Genomic DNA, 19,293 nt, shown 5'->3' on the forward strand with positions numbered 1-19,293 from the left:
AGAGGGGTAAAGTTAAGGAGGCAGAAATGAAAGGAAAGAACAAAGGGTTATAAGCAAAATGGTAAAAGGCGAAATCGAAAAAGAGAAGTGGCTGTTTCAACAGCAGAGGGAATCATTGACGCAAATTCGTCCTTTTATGTTCCCACACGGCTCAAGTTGGGGAATATAAGCCCTAAAAACAGGTGCGCCCTAATCCTTCCCACCTTCCACAAGAAGCCTTCACGCAGCCAAAGCCCGCGCCTCACAGCACACGCGCGGATTCGTTTTCCGTTTCGTAACTGACAGGAAGCGGAAGCCGTGCATGGGAGGCCGATTCTAGTGCGCCTGCGTGGCCGCGAATCTCCAGCTAGCGTCTGTGTCTGTAGTAACCGCCTACCGTTGAGGCGCGGCTCATGCCCCCAGTATCCCGGTCCAGCTATTCCGAGGACATCCTGGGTTCTCGGAGGCGGCGACGCACCTCCTCAGGGAGCCCACCATCCCCGCGGAGCAGATGTTCTTCTGGGGATGGCCGTTCCCATTCTCACTCCCGCGGCCGTGAGGGCCTCAGGCCTCCTTGGAGTGAATCGGACGTGGGCGCTCTTTACCCCTTTAGTCGCTCTGGGTCGCGAGAGCGGCCCCCAGGGCTCTGCAACTACGCCTACCGGTCCTCTTCGTCGACCTCGTATAGCGGATATCGCTACCATCACCACTACTATGCAGAAGAACGGCAGAGGGCGGAAGACTACGAGAAGGAGAAGGAAGAGAACTATCGGCAGAGGAGGCTGAAGGAGAGAGAGAGGATTGGGGAGTTGGGAGCGCCTGAGGTGTGGGGGCCGTCTCCAAAGTTCCCTGAGCCGGATTCTGACGAACATAACCCAGTTAAGGATGAAGAAGCGGTAATGAATCAGAAAAACAGCAGTTCAGATTCCAATTTGGAAGAACACAGGAAAAAGAAGACCAGTCGTTCAAGAAGCAAGAAAACAAGAAATAAAAAGTCGTCTAAAAGAAAACATAGGAAGTATTCTGTTAGTGGCAGTAACTCAGACTCTGACACAAATTCTAACTCTAATGATGATAAGAAGAGAGTTAAAGCCAAGAAGAAAGAGAAGAAAAAGAAACACAAAACAAAAAAATACAAGAAAATGAAGAATAAGAAGACCAAAAAAGAATCCAGTGACTCAAGCTGTAAAGACTCAGAAGAGTTGTCAGAAGATACCTGGATGGAGCAGCCAAATATGGCAGATACTATGGATTTAATAGGGCCAGAAGCACCTATAATACATACCTCTCAAGATGAGAAACCTTTAAACTATGGCCATGCTTTGCTCCCCGGTGAAGGTGCAGCTATGGCTGAGTATGTAAAAGCTGGAAAGCGAATCCCACGAAGAGGTGAAATTGGGTTGACAAGTGAAGAGATCGCTTCTTTTGAATGCTCAGGTTATGTCATGAGTGGCAGCAGGCATCGCAGAATGGAGGCTGTACGACTGCGTAAGGAGAACCAGATCTACAGTGCTGATGAGAAGAGAGCTCTTGCATCCTTTAACCAAGAAGAGAGACGAAAGAGAGAAAATAAGATTTTAGCCAGTTTTCGAGAGATGGTGTACAAAAAGACAAAAGGGAAAGATGACAAGTAAGAACTTGTTTGTTGTGCAGCAGGACTTTTTTTTTTTTTTTTTTTTTTTTTGAAACGGAGTCTCACTCTGCCGCCCAGGCTGGAGTGCTGTGGCCAGATCTCAGCTCACTGCAAGCTCCGCCTCCCGGGTTCACGCCATTCTCCTGCCTCAGCCTCCCGAGTAGCTGGGACTATAGGCGCCCGCCACCTCGCCCGGCTAATTTTTTTGTATTTTTTAATAGAGACGGGGTTTCACCGTGTTAGCCAGGATGGTCTCGATCTCCTGACCTCGTGATCCACCCGTCTCGGCCTCCCAAAGTGCTGGGATTACAGGCTTGAGCCACCGCGCCCGGCCGCAGCAGGACTTTTAACAAAGTTGTATATGACCGAAAGTGTTATAAGGCTTGGCAGTGCTACTGTACTTACCATATTACTAAGTCCCTCAGGAAAAGCTTCTTTTGAGATACCTTTAGCAGCTTATTTTTTGTTATTTTAACTTTAAAAAGTAATATGTGTACATGGTTTTAAAAATATTCAACCATTACAGGAGGATAGTTCGTAAAAAGTAAATCTTTCACTTTAACCCCTGACACCTTTCCCCCCAAAAATATCTTTTTGGCGTATTATATACAGAATATACATTCTGTGCTTATACAAGGGTATATGTTGCAGCATAAAGGTTAACAGCTATTAAAGTTTTTTTCGCCTGTTACTCCGACTGTTTTGCCATTCATTTGTCCCAGGGGAACCAAAAGAAGCCCAGAAAGAACAAAGGATTCAACCAAGTGTATACCTCTACTTTCAGTTACCAGACTGGCTTGGAAAATAGAAAAGATTTAGTGGTTCTTACAAAGGAAAAGTCTAGACGAAGGATGGATTTTCTGCATGGCTTTAATTGGACTTTGGCTTTCTTCTCCACTTTTTTTTTCCAAGGGTCATTTTCCTTGGGCTGGTTTCCCTTATATAACAAAAGGGCTGCCAAGGCTCTTGAGTTTGGTTATCTTTTTTCCTGGTCCACCTCTGAAGAGAGAACATTTCTTAGTTGCCAATCCGAGCAAGAATCCAGAGATTCACCATAATGGGATAAGCTTGGGTCACATGCCCACTCAAAACAAGTGTTATTGCTTAGGAAATAGAATGGCTTATCTCTGGAGTCATAGACCAGTTGTAGAGGAGTGGATTCTTGACTGAAAATCAGGGTTATTTTGGGCAAGGGGAATAGACAACCAACAAATGCCTACTACAGTTTCGAATTATTTTTTAAAAACATATAATGAAAGTACATGTGCTAAAAGTGGAAATTTTCTTGAAGAAAAGCTTGGCTTTGACTATTAGCCAAATTCTGATTTAAGAGGATAAAAGGTTTATTCATAAAAAGAGATACAAAAGATGATGATCAGAGCGCTTAAGTAGATTAGGGCCACCTAGACTAGCAAGAGAAAGAGAAAATGATAAGGTATACAGAAGAAGACCCAGGCATGATGGCTTGCCTGTAATCCCAGCACTTTCAGAGGCTGAGGTGGGAGAATTGCTTACATCTAGGAGTTCAAGAACAACCTGAATAACATAGCAAGACCTACAGCAAGACCTACTCTCACACATACACACACACACAAAGATGTTAGGTTGTGAAGGGAAGGCAAGGGTTAAAGAAAGACATACACACAGAGGTCAGTTCAACAGGAAATGCAGGCTTTATGTCCAGCAAAACATCCACAGAGGTGGGGAAGCAGCCTAATGCCAGTGCCTACCACTGCTTACAGGCTGGGGTACTTATAGGCCTAGGTGGGAGGGGTCTGGGCAGTATGGCTTGCTGCTACGTACTGCTATGTGTTGATAAGACGCTCCCATGATGAGGCAGTTTGGCTCTTGTTCCCGCAGAATGTGATGTTCCTTGCACTTTTTCCCAGCAGAATATGGTAAAAGGCAGGCTATTTCTCACAGCCCGAACCCCCAGGGAATGTTTTACTTTGATCAAGGCCTGAGAAATTGTGGGAGACTTACAACATGATGCAATTTGAACTAACAAGAGAGAGAACTAGAAGAAGAATAAGGTAGTTGGCACAACTCATGAGGAGGAGACCAGGTCAGGAGGGACCACAAGGACAGGAGAATTAGCATCGAGAGACTGGCTAGCACCAGTCTTGGGGAAACTTCAGAGTGAGCTCCATTCACGGTATGTTAAAAGGCCTTTGTTGTCATTCACTGATGTGTGCGTGGCCCCTGATACTTTAGTTCAACACCAGCCAAACTATCTCATTTTAATAACCCCCATTTCAAAGTTCAAAATACTGATTAGCCCCCAGAGACATGAAGGTGAGGAAATGGGGTTCTAGAATCTGACAGGGCAGTGCGATGTGGAAGGGCACCTTTACCCTTCCACAGGATGTGACATGGCTGACACTGGACCACACCACCTTGAGATTTTTGCCAAAGGGGGTTGTGGCATATTGGTGATAGACATGCTGTTACATGTGCATATTTCGATTTTTGGAACAAACTGTACCACATTATACACAAGGATTGACGCCTTGCTCTTTTCAATTAATACATCCTGGAGATGTTTTATATCAATACATATGAATCTTCCTTTCTTTTAAATAACCTTATAGTATTCCATTATATGAAAGCACCATATTTTGTTGGATGGTTAAGATGTTTTTCTATATTTTGCTATCACAGAGCACTATAGTGAAAGCCTCTGTGGATATGTGACAGTATATCTGTAGCATATCCATCTGAAAATAGATGAATATTAACTCAAAAAGAATCCTTTTGGTCATCTAGAAATGCTAACCTCAAAATAGAAGTATTGAAACAAAGGGAAAATACCAGGTGCTTCCTACGTATTAAAGACTATGGCTGGTACTGGGGATAAACCAAGAAACAAGTTAGACTTGCTCCTTGCCATCATAGAATTTTACATTTTACTGAGGGAGACAGACTTATAAAAGCCAATAGACAAAAATTACAAATTACAGTATGATGTGAAGAAAGTAAGGGGCTAGAGACAGTATTGGGAGGAACTTTTTTGATATAGTGGTCAAGGAAAGTCTAAGAATGTCACATTTAAGCTCTGTGTGCTTTTAATAGATATTGCAACACCACCTTCTGTGTTTACACACTCACCAATATCATCACCAATATTGTATTTTCGAACCTTTTGATCTTTCCCAATCTAAGGTGAAAATGGCGTTTCATTTTTATTTATTGTTAAGAGTAAGGTAGAGTATCTTTTCATAGATGTATTTATGAGTCTTTGGAATTCTTTTGTGTGTATGTGACCTGCTCCCCTGATAACCTTTGTCCATTCTTCTGTAGCGTTATTGGTCTTTTTTTCTTACTGATCATAAAAACTCTTTAATAAATAAATTAGATCTTCATCAAATATCTTGCAAATATATCTCCGTGTTATTTACCTTTGACTTGTTTTTCTGGGAGACACTTGACTATAATGCCCTTTAAAGTCTAAAAAGATTTTCTAACAGTGGTCAAATATCTTTATCTTTCTCGCTTGGAAGAAGATGCAGCTGAGAAACTGTGACTTCTAAGTAAGCCAAGGTAAGATTGGTGAGCTTCTTTCCCAGAAAGATAAAATACACACCATGCAACAAATAGTATATCTAATGCCTACAGTGGAATACTCATGATAGCTTTTTTGCTGTAGTTATGCTTAACTTGCCATTTAATGTTGCTATTAGAGAGGGACTTGGCCAATAAATCTGCCTTAAAAGAGATTTCAAGAGTTGGAATTTGACTGCAGATTACTGTTGTCTCAGGGGAGCTAATAAAAAGGGTTACAACTTTTCCTTTGAAGTAGTTTTGCCCAGAGTATGTAGTTATGGACTGTGAAATAGAAGAAAAATAGCACAACGAAAATTTTGTATTATGTTTACATTTCAAGAAACCATCAGAATCACTTTATTACTTCACTCTGCTCAAGCAGGAAGTTGAACAGATGAAATAACTTGTCTTAGCCACTAGAGTTACGCTGAGTTTTATTCAGTGCTGAGAAACAGCCTAAGAAAGCAAACTAGTGAGGCTACTGCTGATTTACAATTGACGCATTTTATGAAATAGCATTAATGTTCTTACAGACCATTATTAGATGACTTTATGGAATTATCAAAAGTAGTGTTTCACAAAATATAAAAATCTCCCACTGGCATAAGGGATCTAATGTGTATTTCATGTTTGTTTGTTTTAAAGTTCTATAGTACAAGGGAAGGTGTTTCTTAACCTTAGCTACCAGCAATTTAGAGAGTAAGAAATTATAGATTTAGCAAAATTGCTCTTTTTATTTTTAGCCTAATGAATTCAGCTAGATTTTAATCTGAATTTATGGGGGATATGTCTAAGATTTCACCATCAAATATAAGGGATGTTTTTGGTATATTTGGGATGTATTTATTTTTGCCTTATAAAGTAATCATCCATCTATTTATTTTTTATTAGGAATTTCTGCTTTTAGTCAGAAATATATGTTGAGTTTTGTGAAATGACATTGTAGCATTTATGGAGATTATATGATTCTTCTTTATCAGCCTACTAATATGGGTGACTTAAAGTTATAGGTTTCCTAATATTGAACTATAAATTTGTTAGATTCATTTGTAGGCTTTGATTGTTTAGAACAATCACTGGACAAATTAAAATTTAAAAACTCAGAGTAATGAATGATAACTTCCTGTATAGGTACAAGGAGAGAGAAGAGCAGGAAGCATCATTACCAGAAGATAAGAACTGTAAATCTTATGCTGCAGCATGGTGGCATGACTTGTAATGCAATAGCATCTCTACTGATGATATGGAAAAGAAAGTTCTTATCTTGAATATCCTATAAATGGATCTGGTAGAAACGTGATCACTATAGTTTACAAAAATGAGGATAATCCTGGAAAATGAAAACCTCAAGTTTGAAAATTGATTTGTATTTTAGTATTTTGTCTCTTCTGGTGATAATAGTGTTTTGAGCTATTCTCACCTTATCTACCCCTACCCCTCCCAAAAGATACAAACAGACTGTTTAAATGAAAAATGCACACCTTGTAAATTTTAAAAAACTCTTCTTTGTCTAGCTACTTTAAAGGTTTTGATTTTCATGGGCTATCCAATGCAATGCCAATAATGTCAGCCTTGATAATAAAAGTGACAGATTTAAGAAACTAGTCATGGTAGGGAATTTTAGAGGGGCAGTAAATAGGATATAGTATTTACTTTCTATTTAAATTAAATGTTCTTTATCCCTTATGTAATTTTTTTAAAAGTCCTTTTCTAGATATTAAAAAAATAAGATATATGAGTTTTCCCTTCAAGAAAGAATATTGACTTCTAATTAGTAACACATTTATATTGACTAGATTTGTTGGCCTAATGAAAAGTTTTAAAGTAAACATATTTAATTTTTACTTTAAAAATATGCTTTCAAAGATAAATTCAGACACCTAAGAAGAAAAGATAACTGCTTGTGATAATGAAACTGATAGCTTTTTCTTTTCTATTATGATAATTTCAATGCTTGAAACACTGAATAAATTACATGTCATAGTACAATGGTTTGTATATTTAATGGTATTTCAAAGCTTCTATCAACTGATTGGTTAAACAGAAAAGTTTGTTCAGAGTTTTTAAAGAGTTTTTTTTTCTTTCTTCCAACTTTTGTTTTAGGTTCAGTAGGTACATGTGCAGGTTTATTACATGAATAAAGTGCATACTGCTGGGGTTTAGTGTACAAATGATTTCATCATCCAGGTGGTAGCATGGTATATTATAGGTAACTTTTCAATCTTCACCTTCCTGTCACCCTCCACCCTTAAGAAGTCCTTGTATCTGTTGTTCCCCTGTTTGTGTTCATGTCTACTCATTGTTTAGCACCCACTTAGAAGTAAGAACATGCAGTATTTGGTTTTCAGTTCCTGTGTTAATTGGCTTAGGATAAATGGCCTCCAGCTGCATCCTTGTTGCTATAAAGGACATGATCTCATTCTTATGGCTGCATGATATTCCATGGTGTATGTACCACATTTTCTTTATCCAGTCCACCATTGATGGGCATCTAGGTTGATTCCATGTCTCTGCTATTGTGAAAAGTGCTGTGATGGACATACGAATGCATGGGTCTTTATGGTAGAACAGTTTATATTGCTCTGGGTATATACCCAATAATGGAATTGCTGGGTCAAATGAGAGCTCTGTTTTAAGTTCTTTAGGAAATTTCCAAATTGCTTTCTACAGTGACAGAACTAACTTACATTTCCACCAGCAATGTATAAGCACTCAAAGAGTTTATCTTCAAAAACTATAAAAACCCAGTTTGTGATACTGTGGGAAGAGAGACTATTTCTGTTCTCTGTCATAGAATTTATTTTGATAAAGTGGTATCTGTTGCTTTTATTCCCCCTAAAACTTACATTCATTGCAAAGTGTTGTTGATTTATTTTCTCTCACAGTAATAGACTTAATTTCTTATTACCTTAAACCTTTCAATCCAAACATATGTCCATTGTTTAGTTTAATTTTCGAAGTACTTTGACAACTATTTTTGCCATTGTGTTTGATGAATTTTTAAATTGGGAAAAAATGGCGAAGTGTGTGTGTTTTATTTATGTGAGCAAAGTGAAAATGTTGGTTGTTTGTGGTATCACTCAACGGAGCTGGCCTGTTTTTACATGAATAAAATAAACATTGGCTTTGAAATGAGAAAGAAGAAAAAAAAAAAAAAAACCAACAATCTCAGCTCGCAACGAAATGACCCTCCCAGCTATGCTCAGCAGGCGGTACCCATGTTAGTCTCCTTCTGCTATGCCTGAGCAGTGGCACCATCGAGCCACGGTCCTCCAGCCTTCCTAGAGCGGAGAAGAAAGTGCTCCGAAGAGCTAGAGCTGACCCTCGGTGATGCGCTAAGATGGTGTTTCAGAGCGTTTGGCTCCTCTGAGACCCCTTGGCCAGGTGAGCGGACCCTGGAGCTGGGCCCCGGGCTGGAGCGGAACTGAGGCTTAGGGGCCTAGGGAGCAGCTGGTTCTCCCCGGGTGCAGAGAACCTTCCCTCGACCGAGGGGGCGGGGTTCGTGGCAGAGATGTCCGCCCTGGGGCCTGTGAGAGTGATGAAGCTGTGGATCTAGTTAACCGAGTACAACCTTCTGCTGCATATTTTTCATCCACTGAGCGCAATTTTAAGTAGGTATTAAATGTAGGCGTCACCGAGAAGATTAGTAATATTTGAGCAGAAATCTGAAGGAGGTGGGTGGAAAGACCTAAGTGGCTTTTGCGGACAGGAACTTTCTAGGTAGAGGGAATAGCAAGTGCAAAGGTCCTAAAGCAGGAACTTGCTTGGCATATTTGAGGAATAACAGGGAGACCAGAGTGGTTGGAGCAGTGAACAAAGGCGACCTTTGTAGGGAATGATGTCAGAAAGATTGGGGTATGGAGAGAAAAAGTGTAGAGTAAATGATAATTGTATCGTGTAAGGAATTTTGTCTTCATGAGGGTTTTTGGAGGATTTTGAGCAGAAGAAAACATGATCTGACTTACGTTTTAAAGCATCTTTATGTGGAGACTCATGATGATAATAGATTGTAAGTGGGCAAGAACGGAATCAAGAAAATTTAAAAGTTAAGAGTAATTTTTTTAAATTCCAAGTAATTCCGGTGGGAGATAAGGATATCCTGAACCAGTGGTCAGATTATTGATCTGCTTTGAAAATAGAGCCAATAATATTTGCTACTGGGTCAGATGTAGGGTGTGACAGTAAGAGAGAAGGCAAATATAAATTCAGGGTTTTGGGCCTGTGGGTGCAAGAGATACTGGAGGAAAGATCTGAGGTTTAGCTTTGATACCTTGTGTAAATTCTTCAACTCTCCCCCTCTCAATTTCCTTCTCTGCACGATGAAATTAGGAATAGTATCTTCTTTATAGGGTTGTGTGAGAGTTAAATAATTAATATATGTGAAACATGTAATATAGTTGTCCTGGCTCATTGTTTTATTATGCTGAGACATGAAGTGTGAGTGGGCATTAACAAGAAGAAAATTGGAGGGTTGGAGGGTGGTCCAAGCAGAAGGACTAAGCTGTGGAAGGGCCAATGACCAAGAAGGAGTATTGCAAATTTGAGGAAATAAAGTAGTTCATTAGATCAAAAAACGATTTAAACCATATTAAATGTTTTGAACTTAAGCCTAAGGGTAATAATCAGCCATTATATGTAACAGGCATAGCAGGGATATAATAATACTTCATATCCTCCTTAGAATGATCACTGTTTGTGTGTGGAAAATAGATTGATGTGTCAGTCCAGTCTGTTTGTCACAGTAGTCTGGGTAGAAGATGATGGCAAAGGGGATGAGAAGTGGATTGATTTGAGAGATATTTAAGCAATAGAATCAATAGAACTTGATTGATCAGATACATGAGATGTGAAAGGAGGAAGGAATTGTCAGTTTTCTGGCTCAAACAACTGGGTAGATGGAGCTCCTCCCAAAACAGTTTATCAAATTATTATATATTGTGTTTGATATATTTAATCACATTATAGAAATGAACTCACCACTAATTCAGCATCATACCTGGCCAGTAATCCCAGTACTTTGGGAGGCTGAGGAGTGTGGATCACTTGAGGTCAGGATTTCGAGACCAGCCTGGCCAACATGGTAAAACACTGTCTCTGCTAAAAATACAAAAATGAGCTGGGTGTCGTGGCAGGCATTTGTAATCCCAGCTACTTGGGAGGCTGAGGGAGGAGAATCACTTGAACCCGGAAGGCAGAGGTTGCAGTGAGCCAAGATCGCACCGCTGCACTCCAGCCTGGGCAACAGAGGAAGACTCCGTTTCAAAGAAAAAAAAAAACACACACACACATCATACTCTATATATATGTATCAACATCATATCACATATTTATTTATATACCAATACTGATATACATACATATCAGTATATATATATGTATGTGGCATAGATATATTTATATACTGATATTGGTAAGATATCTCTATAGATGTAATAATACAAATACAGGTATATATACATAAATAGTAATATGAATTTTATATATATACACACACACACACACAAATGCCTGTATTTGTATCATTATTTGCATAACTAGGGTATCTATATTGGTAAAGATAGATAGAGATCTAGAAAGAGATTTACTATAGGGAATTAGCATAGGTCATTATGGAGGCTGGCAAGTCCCAGTATCTTCAGAGTGAGTTTTCAAACTGGAGACCCAGGAGAGCAAATGGTTTAGTTCCAGCTCAAGCCCAAACGCCTGAGAACCAGGAGAGCTGATGGTGTAGTTCCTGTCTGAAGGCCATAGGCTTGAGATTCAGGAAGAGCTGTTTTAGTTCCAAGTCTGATGGCAAGAAGAAAGCTGATGATTCAGTTTGAAGCATTTTAGACAGGAAGAATTATCTTAGGAGTGAGTCAGCCTTTTTGTTCTTGTCAGACTTTTAACTGCTTGGATGAGGCCCACCAGCATTATGGAGGGCAGTCTGTTTTAGTCTACAGTCTACCAGTTTAAATGTTAATCTGATTTCAAAAACACCCTCACAGAAACATCCAGAATAATGTTCGACCAAATATCTGAGCACCCTGTGGCCCAGGTGAATTGAGACATGAAATTAACCATTATAATACCAACCTTTTATTTTCTAGCTAATAATCATCACTTTTTTTTGAGACAGAGTCTCACTCTGTCACCCAGGCTGGAGTGCAGTGGCGTGATCTCGGCTCACTGCAACCTCCGCCTCCCGGGTTCAAGTTATTCTCCTACCTCAGCCTCCGAGTAGCTGGCGCTACAGGCCTGTGCCACCACGCCCAGCTAATTTTTTGTATTTTTAGTAGACACAGGGTTTCACTGATAATCATCACTTTCTTGGACTTTTTTACTTATATTAAGAATACTAGGAATTGGCTTTTTAAAGTTTAAGTTCATTTTGACTAAGAAAAATAATTATCAGCTGGGAAGTGTTACTATATACACATTCAGTAATATGTAACAGCAAACTATTTGAAGGCTAAGCCACTGATTAAGTGAGCCTTCCCCCGTTCTGCCACTTACCATATGCACATTGATTCAAAGGCATGTATCAGCAGCTGACAGATGGTATTTCACTGATCTATAGGGACACTCAGGCATAGTCAAAATCAAGAATGCTAAATCTCCACATACCAGGGGCCTGCCGCAAAGGATGATAGGGAATTGTCTGAGTTCATTTTTGACATGTTGGATTTGAGAGGCTTCTGTAGAATATCCTGGTCCCAAATAGGCAGAAGGAAATTCAAGTGTGACACTTGAGATGTCTGACCTGAAGAATAAGGAAATCATCAGCATAAGGACAGTTACTGAAGTCACAAACATATTTATACTCTACATTAGCCCTTTCTAGTTTCTGCCCTATCTCTCTTGTTCCATTCAATGTATTACTTTTTTGAAATTTGTCATTTATGCTCACTCTCTCCATTTTCTCATTTCCTACGGCAGGCTAGCTATTCTTACTACCAAAATTACCTTCACAGAGGTCACTGATGACATCTTTGTTTTTGAATCAAGTATCTATGCCAGGTCTTAGATTAATCCACCATCGTATAGCATTTCACACTCTTGAACACTGTGTTCATATCATTTCCCTTATAAATCAATGAATTCCTCCTGTTCTTTAGAATTATCTCATTTACCTCAAAACTTCTGTGAATTAGGTATTATCTTCATTTTACAAATGAGTGAACTAAGTCCAAAAGGATAAGTAACTTGCCCCAGGTCACAGCATGTAAGTGACAGGGCTGTATTGGAACCCAGGCCTGTCTAAGGCCCAGGGTCTTTCCACCATTCCACATTTGCAGAAATAGACCTCCTTGACCTTCTGGATACTATTGTCTTTTTTCTCCTCCTACCTTTCCAGTTCCATCTCACTTCTCTTTCTTATGTGTAGATGTTTCCCAGGATTCTGGCTCCATATAACGTTTTCCCGGCCATAACTAACTACTACACTGAACATCCAACAGCTTTATGCTGTCTTTTTCTCTGTCTGAAAAAACTTTCCCTATTTCCTTGTCTGACTTTCACTTTTTTCTTTTCTTGTCTTTTTTCTTTTCTTGTTTTCTCTCTTTTCTTCCTTTTTTAATATAGGTCTTGGGGTTGCTATGGTTGCCCAGGCTGAACTCAAACTCCTGGGCTCAAGCAATTCTCTCTCCTGAGCTTCCCGAGTAGCTGGGATTACAGGCATGTGCCACCATGCCCGGTGTCACTATGTTGCCCAGGCTGGACTCAAACTCCTGGGCTTAAGCAGTCTTCCCACCTCAGCCTCCCAAAGTGCTGAAATGAAAGTGTGAGTCACAGTGCCTAGCCTCAGTTATTTTGAGGGCTGCAAAATGGTGATTTTTCAAATCTATTATTCCTTCTACGTTAGAGGATATTCTGTAAGATAATTTTTTCCTTCTGTATATATGTTTAGAAATGGTTGTTTCAGAGAGAAAAAAATGGATAATAGGAAATGTATAAACCCAAGAAAATGTTACTGTTCTTGTTAGCAGTACTATTACTGTTTCTATCATTCTTGCTACTATATTTTTAGGAGTGTCTCTGAAGATACAGTCCAAAGAAAGTTCTCCAAAACAAGGAGAGCAGTCTGAAGCTGGGGATGGCGACAGCACTGGTGAGTGCCCATTCCCTGGCTCCCCTGAATCTGAAGAAGGAGGGGCTTCGGGTAGTGAGGGAGGATCACTACTCTACTTGGGAACAGGGATTCAAGCTGCAAGGAAACAGTAAAGGCCTTGGACAGGAGCCATTGTGCAAACAATTCAGGCAGTTGCGTTATGAAGAGACCACAGGACCTCGAGAAGCACTAAGTCGGCTCTGGGAGCTTTGTCAACAGTGGTTACAGCCTGCGACCCATACCAAGGAGCAGATCCTGGAGCTGCTGGTGCTGGAGCAGTTTCTGACCATCCTGCCTAAGGAGCTCCAGGCCTGGGTGTAGGAGCATCACCCAGAGAGCGGGGAGGACATGGTGGTGGTTCTGGAGGATTTGCAGCTGGATCTTGGAGAAACAGGACAACAGGTGGTAAGGGTCAGATGTGCTTTTTTTCAGGAATGCAGAAATTGAGATTTCTGGCCAGACAGGTGGACATGAGCTCATCAGCGGAAGGAGAATTACTAAGCTTTGATTCAGTTTTTTTCCAGTCTAGCTGTTCATTTCTACACGTCTTCCCTCAACCTTACCTGGCCCTTGCTGGGAGAAAACAATGTGTGCCAGATTCCCCATCTTCTTTTCTTTGCCCCTCTGGGATTTCTCTTTGTTCTCTTTCTTAACATGTAGGTGTTTTTCTGAACAGCAGTTTCCTAAACCCACCTATATCTAATTATGCCTCCATATACCTAATTGTCTCTAGGATCCAGACCAGGCAAAGGAACAAAAAATACTTGTGGAGGAGATGGCCCCTCTGAGAGGAGTGCAGGAACAGCGGGTTCGGCCTGAGTGTGAAGTTACAAAGCCCAAGAAAGAGAAGGGTAAGAACTGGATTGCATCTGCTGTGTGTGAGATGTGGTGGACTGTGCCTTTCCCTCTGAGGTTCTGCTTAGCACCCTTGTCTTTTGTTTTTTGCTTTTGTTTTGAGTTAGGTTTACTGAAGCATAATTTACATGTAGTAAAATTCACTGTTTTTAGATGTACAGGTCAATGAGTTTTCACAAATGTGAAATAATTATGGTCTAATCAGAACCACTATCAAGAGATAAGAGATGTCTATCACCCCAAATATTTTAGTTGAACAAAATAGCAAGGAAAGGGTACAAAGGGAACCTGGACCTTCACTTTGCTCTTCTTCCTCTTACAGTAGGGGTGAATAAAAAAAGTAGTGCTAGGCCAGCTACTTGGGAAGCTAAGGGAGAAGGATGGCTTGAGCCCAGTTCAAGGCTGCAGTGAGCAATGATTGCGCCACTGCACTTCAGTCTGGGCAACATCTCTTAAAAAAAAACAAGTAGTGGCCAGGCATGGTGGCTCTTGCCTGTAAACCCAGCACTTTGGGAAGCCAAGGCAGGTGGATTACAAGGTCAGGAGTTCAAGACCAGCCTGGCCAAGATGGTGAAACCCCGTCTCTATTAAAAATACAAAAATTAGCCAGGTGTGGTGGCGGGTGCCTGTAATCCCAGCTACTTGGGAGGCTGAGGCAGAGAATTGCTTGAACCCGGGAGGCGGATGTTGCAGTGAGCCGAGATCGCACCAGTGCACTTCAGCCTGGGTGACACAGCGAGACTCTGTCTCCAAAAAAAAAAACAAGTAGTGCTCATTTCTTAATCAAGGCAAAGAAAGCCATTTTAAAAAAATTTCCTTCAAATTATTATAAATGACCACTATCTTTCATTTCTAAATGTCACTTGGATTTTTTTTTCTATATTTTCTTTTTTATTGTTGTTTTTCTATTGAGACAGGGTCTTGCTCTGTCTTCAGGCTGGAGTGCAATGGTACAGTCATAGCTCACTATAACCTTGACCTTCTAGTCTCAAGTGATCCTCTCACCTCAGCCTCCCAAGTAGCTGGCACTACAGGTGTGTGTGCCACCATACCTAGCTTTTTGTTATAATTATTTGTAGAGACAGGGTCTCTATATGTTGCGCTGGCTGGTCTCGCACTCCTGGTCTTAAGTATTTCTCCCATTTGGGCCTCTCACAGTGCTGGCATTATAGGTGCAAGCCACCTCATTCAGCCTCCTTTATTTTCTTTGTCACTGAAATTCTTCCTAATTTTTGCTCCTTACATTTTTTCATTTCTTCTTCTTCTTTTTTTTTTTTTCTGTCATAGAACTGATTACATTATATTGTAGTTTCTAGTTTGCTTCTCTTTTTCTCTTGCCAGACTAAAAGGGAAGGGTTTTGTTTTGTTTCCTGAGTCCCTGGCCTAGCGTAGACCCTCAATAAATGTCTATTTGATGAATGGCTGGTTTCATATCTAAAACCATGCTTTACATGCTACCTATTCCTCTGTTCAATTTCCAAGTCACCTTCAAAGTTACCTTTCTTCTGGGAGCATTCTGAATAAAGTAGCTGAAAGAAAGGGGCCTACCTTTTCTCAATAGCCTTGTAGAAATGAATTTGTACCATGTAATCAGTGATGGGTGTATAGTTTAAATACAAAAAGTAAATGTGGCTGCTGTGGTGGTTCATACTTGTAATCCCAGTACTTTGGGAAGTCAAAGTGGGAGGATTGCTTGAAGCCAGACGTTTGAGATCAGCCTGGGCAACATAGTGAAACCCCATCTCTACAAAAAATAAATAAATAAATAAATAATTAGCTAGGCGTGGTGGCATGCAGCTGTAGTCCTAGCCACTTGGGAGGCTGAGGCAAGAGGATTGCTTGAGCCCAGGAGTTCAAGACTGCAGTGAGCTATGTGATTGCACCACTGTACTCCAGCCTTGGCAACAGAGCAAGACCATGTCTCAAAAAAAATGAATGTAACATCAGTAGACTCTTGAAAATGTTCCTTACCCCCTGGATCTGTTGAAAATGTTATTTTATATTCAAAATTCAGGGGTTTTTTGGTTTCATCCTCTCTTGCTTTTTTTAAGTTGTATATGTGATTATGTCATTCCTGGAAGAGTCTTATTCCTTTCCCTTAATCTCTCACTCCTGCCCCTGCCCCTTGTGGGACTGAAGACTTCATTCTGTTGGAGAGGGTCTTTGTATACAGTACATTATTACTTTATTTAATTTCTTCACTCCCCACCTGTGACCTTCCTTTCTCTGATATCTCCTTACTAATCCCTTCACTTGCACTTTTCCTTTTGGCTGTCATCTACTCTCTCCTTTTTAATTATCTGCTGAATTAACTTGCTCACACTGATTAACTCTCTTTTGTTTGTTATTAGTGCTGCTTAGAATCTCTTTCTTCTATTTTCTCCATCCAGCTTTCCTTTTACTCTCTCATTCTGACTTTGCGTCCCCAGTCACGCTCCCAGACTTTAAAGAGTTATCCTTAGCTACAAGAAAAACTGGTAAATAAAAATATAAAATGAAACAAAACAAAAACCTTGACATTCTTCTCACCCGTCTGCTTGTGTATCTGAGCTTAAGTTTTCTCTATTTTCATTTAATTTCACCCTTAGGACACAGGCCATTTATTTAGTAAACATTTGTTTAATGTCTGTTATGTACCAGGCTCTGTGCTAGAGAAAACAAAGTCTGCTCTGCATGTGCTTACAGTCTCTTGGGGCATTGTGCATCAGGGGTGCAGGGAGAGAGATAGACATGAATAAATTATCACAGCGTTGAGATAAAAACTCTGTTGAACCACACAGGAGAGCAGTTACTGTTGTCCAAGGAGATTAGGAAAGCCGAAGGCATTTTTGTGAACTTCATGTTATTGTCAGTCTTATGGTGCAATATTCTTTCTTTATTGATGAGGACACAGAGCGCAGATAATTTACCTTACTTTTTAAAGATTACACAGTTAGTGATAAAATTGGCACCACATCTACATTTCTTCATTTTCAGTTAAAATGCCGTCCCTTTCTTATGGGCCCTGGGGGTCTCAATTAACCTAGCTTTTTTATTTTCCATGTGACAAGTTATCTTCAAGACTGTACAGGCATGCCCTTTTAGACCGTTTATTTGCTTGCTTGCTAGCTTCTCTGTGTGTGGTATCACATGATAAAATTTAAACTATTTAAAATAAGTTACCTCCCACCAGAATTCTCCATCTTTCCCCAAAGGCAGTCATAGTTAACAATGTTTTGTGTACCATTCTGTAACTCTTTTATACAGTCACAAGCATCCACAGTGTTTTTACTTTGCACACATGGCTTCATTAAGTTTTTTTTTTTCTTCTAGTTGCAGATTCCTTTCCCCAAGCATCAAAAGACAAGTAATTGGTGGTATATATTTAATATTGCAGGTGAGGAGACAAGGATTGAGAATGGGAAGCTTGTTGTAGTAACAGACTCTTGTGGAAGAGTAGAGTCATCTGGGAAAATATCTGAATCCATGGAGGCTCATAATGAGGGCTCTAACTTGGAAAGGCAGCAGCCCAAGCCCAAAGAGGAGACTGAGTGTAAATGCTCAGAATGTGGGCAGGGATTCATCCAGCACTCAGACCTGATTCAACATGCGAGTACACACACGGGAAAGAGACTCTGCGAGTCTGATGCATGTCAGAGTTCCAGTCTTACAGGACATAAGAAAGTCCTCTCTAGAGAGAAAGGTCATCAGTGTCATGAGTGTGGGAAAGCCTTTCAGAGGAGTTCACACCTCGTCAGACATCAGAAAATCCATCTTGGTGAGAAGCCTTATCAGTGCAACGAGTGTGGCAAAGTCTTTAGCCAGAATGCAGGCCTTTTGGAACATCTCAGAATTCATACTGGAGAGAAACCTTATCTATGTATCCATTGTGGAAAAAATTTTAGGCGCAGCTCTCACCTTAATCGACACCAGAGAATTCACAGTCAGGAGGAGCCCTGTGAGTGCAAGGAGTGTGGAAAAACCTTTAGTCAGGCCCTACTCCTCACCCACCATCAGAGAATCCACAGTCACTCCAAAAACCATCAATGTAATGAGTGTGGAAAAGCCTTCAGTTTGACCTCAGACCTTATTCGACACCACAGAATTCATACTGGAGAAAAACCTTTCAAGTGTAACATATGCCAGAAAGCCTTCCGACTAAACTCACACCTTGCTCAGCATGTAAGAATCCACAATGAAGAAAAACCCTATCAGTGTAGTGAATGTGGAGAAGCCTTCAGGCAAAGGTCAGGTCTTTTTCAACATCAGAGATATCACCACAAAGACAAACTGGCTTGATGAGGTGTTCTCTCCTTGTAGAACGTCAGAGAGGGCACATTGACTATCAAATAGCACTTTAGGAAAAGTCACCGTAGCCCACTGTGGCATCAGAAAATTCTTGGGGGCTGAGTTGGGGGCTCCCTGCCTCTATTCCCTCTCCTTTGCTTTCCTTGAAGTCAGCTTTGGACCCCAATAATTTCATCCTAGATGATATGATAGGATCAAAGTTAACCAGCATTCTTCACTGCAGGACATCTCAGAGCTTTTAACATAACTGCATGATTATATACTCTAAGCAATAGAGAGCTTCATGACTAAGGGTTTTGAAGTCAGCAGTGAATCAAGTGCCCACAGATTTGCAGGCTTAAGCAGAACAAGAGAAGATTGATATTTTTGCGTATGCTATAGCAACTTACTCCTATAAAATAAAACTGATGATGTTTGCACCTTGAGACTACTCTCAAAGGTGTCTTAAAGTACAGGTTAATGGTGAACATTTTCCCGCAGTGGCTTCACCTCATTCCTCCCACTGGCCTTACCCCTTCCTTCCCCAGTGGAAGCATTTTCAAAAGCAAAGATATTTTTCGCTGGTGAACTTTAGAACTTGCCTTCAGGGTTAGCTTCATGTAATTTTACCACTTCCCCATCCCTACCACATTATGTCAAGATTCAAGTTATAAATCAACGTTTTAGACTTTGAAAGAGATTTCATGAGTAATTTGAATGAACCTTGCTGAATTAATCTGAATAGCAACTGTCTGACTTGATAACTCCAGTGCCAGTCTAGTGGCTGCTGCATAGACACTATTCAGTAAATGTCTGATGAAAGAAATTGGACTTTTGCCCTTTAATATTGATGATGCAATTTTGAAATGTTGCTTGTTCTGGAATACTTTGGAAGTTGAACAATAAAGTCAGCTTGGAGAGGAGATCA

General features: G+C 40.4%; 2 protein-coding genes across 3 annotated transcripts; both read left to right on the top strand.

Moving 5' to 3' along the window:
* Nucleotides 1-288: 288 nt before the first annotated feature.
* On the top strand, nucleotides 289-4,981 carry NKAPL (NFKB activating protein like). Of its 2 annotated transcripts, none has more exons than XM_033216511.1 (2): nucleotides 289-1,638; nucleotides 1,957-4,981. In XM_033216511.1, exon 1 carries the CDS (start codon nucleotides 393-395, stop codon nucleotides 1,611-1,613), a length of 1,221 nt encoding a protein of 406 aa, XP_033072402.1. In that variant the 5' UTR covers nucleotides 289-392; the 3' UTR covers nucleotides 1,614-1,638; nucleotides 1,957-4,981. The 2 variants fall into 2 exon arrangements, with proteins under 2 accessions (XP_033072402.1, XP_033072401.1); XM_033216510.1 differs by having other exon boundaries at nucleotides 289-1,635; nucleotides 1,954-4,981.
* A 3,397-nt stretch (nucleotides 4,982-8,378) lies between these two features.
* ZSCAN26 (zinc finger and SCAN domain containing 26) lies at nucleotides 8,379-19,290 on the top strand. Its single transcript, XM_033216515.1, is given in 4 exon segments — nucleotides 8,379-8,539; nucleotides 13,164-13,649; nucleotides 13,978-14,095; nucleotides 17,476-19,290. Coding segments are annotated over 3 exon segments (1,440 nt in total). The 5' UTR covers nucleotides 8,379-8,539; nucleotides 13,164-13,229; the 3' UTR covers nucleotides 18,378-19,290.
* Nucleotides 19,291-19,293: the final 3 nt, after the last annotated feature.

The sequence above is a fragment of the Trachypithecus francoisi genome, unplaced genomic scaffold (assembly GCF_009764315.1).
Source record: "Trachypithecus francoisi isolate TF-2019V2 unplaced genomic scaffold, Tfra_2.0 Lachesis_group10, whole genome shotgun sequence".
Classification (NCBI taxonomy): domain Eukaryota; kingdom Metazoa; phylum Chordata; class Mammalia; order Primates; family Cercopithecidae; genus Trachypithecus; species Trachypithecus francoisi.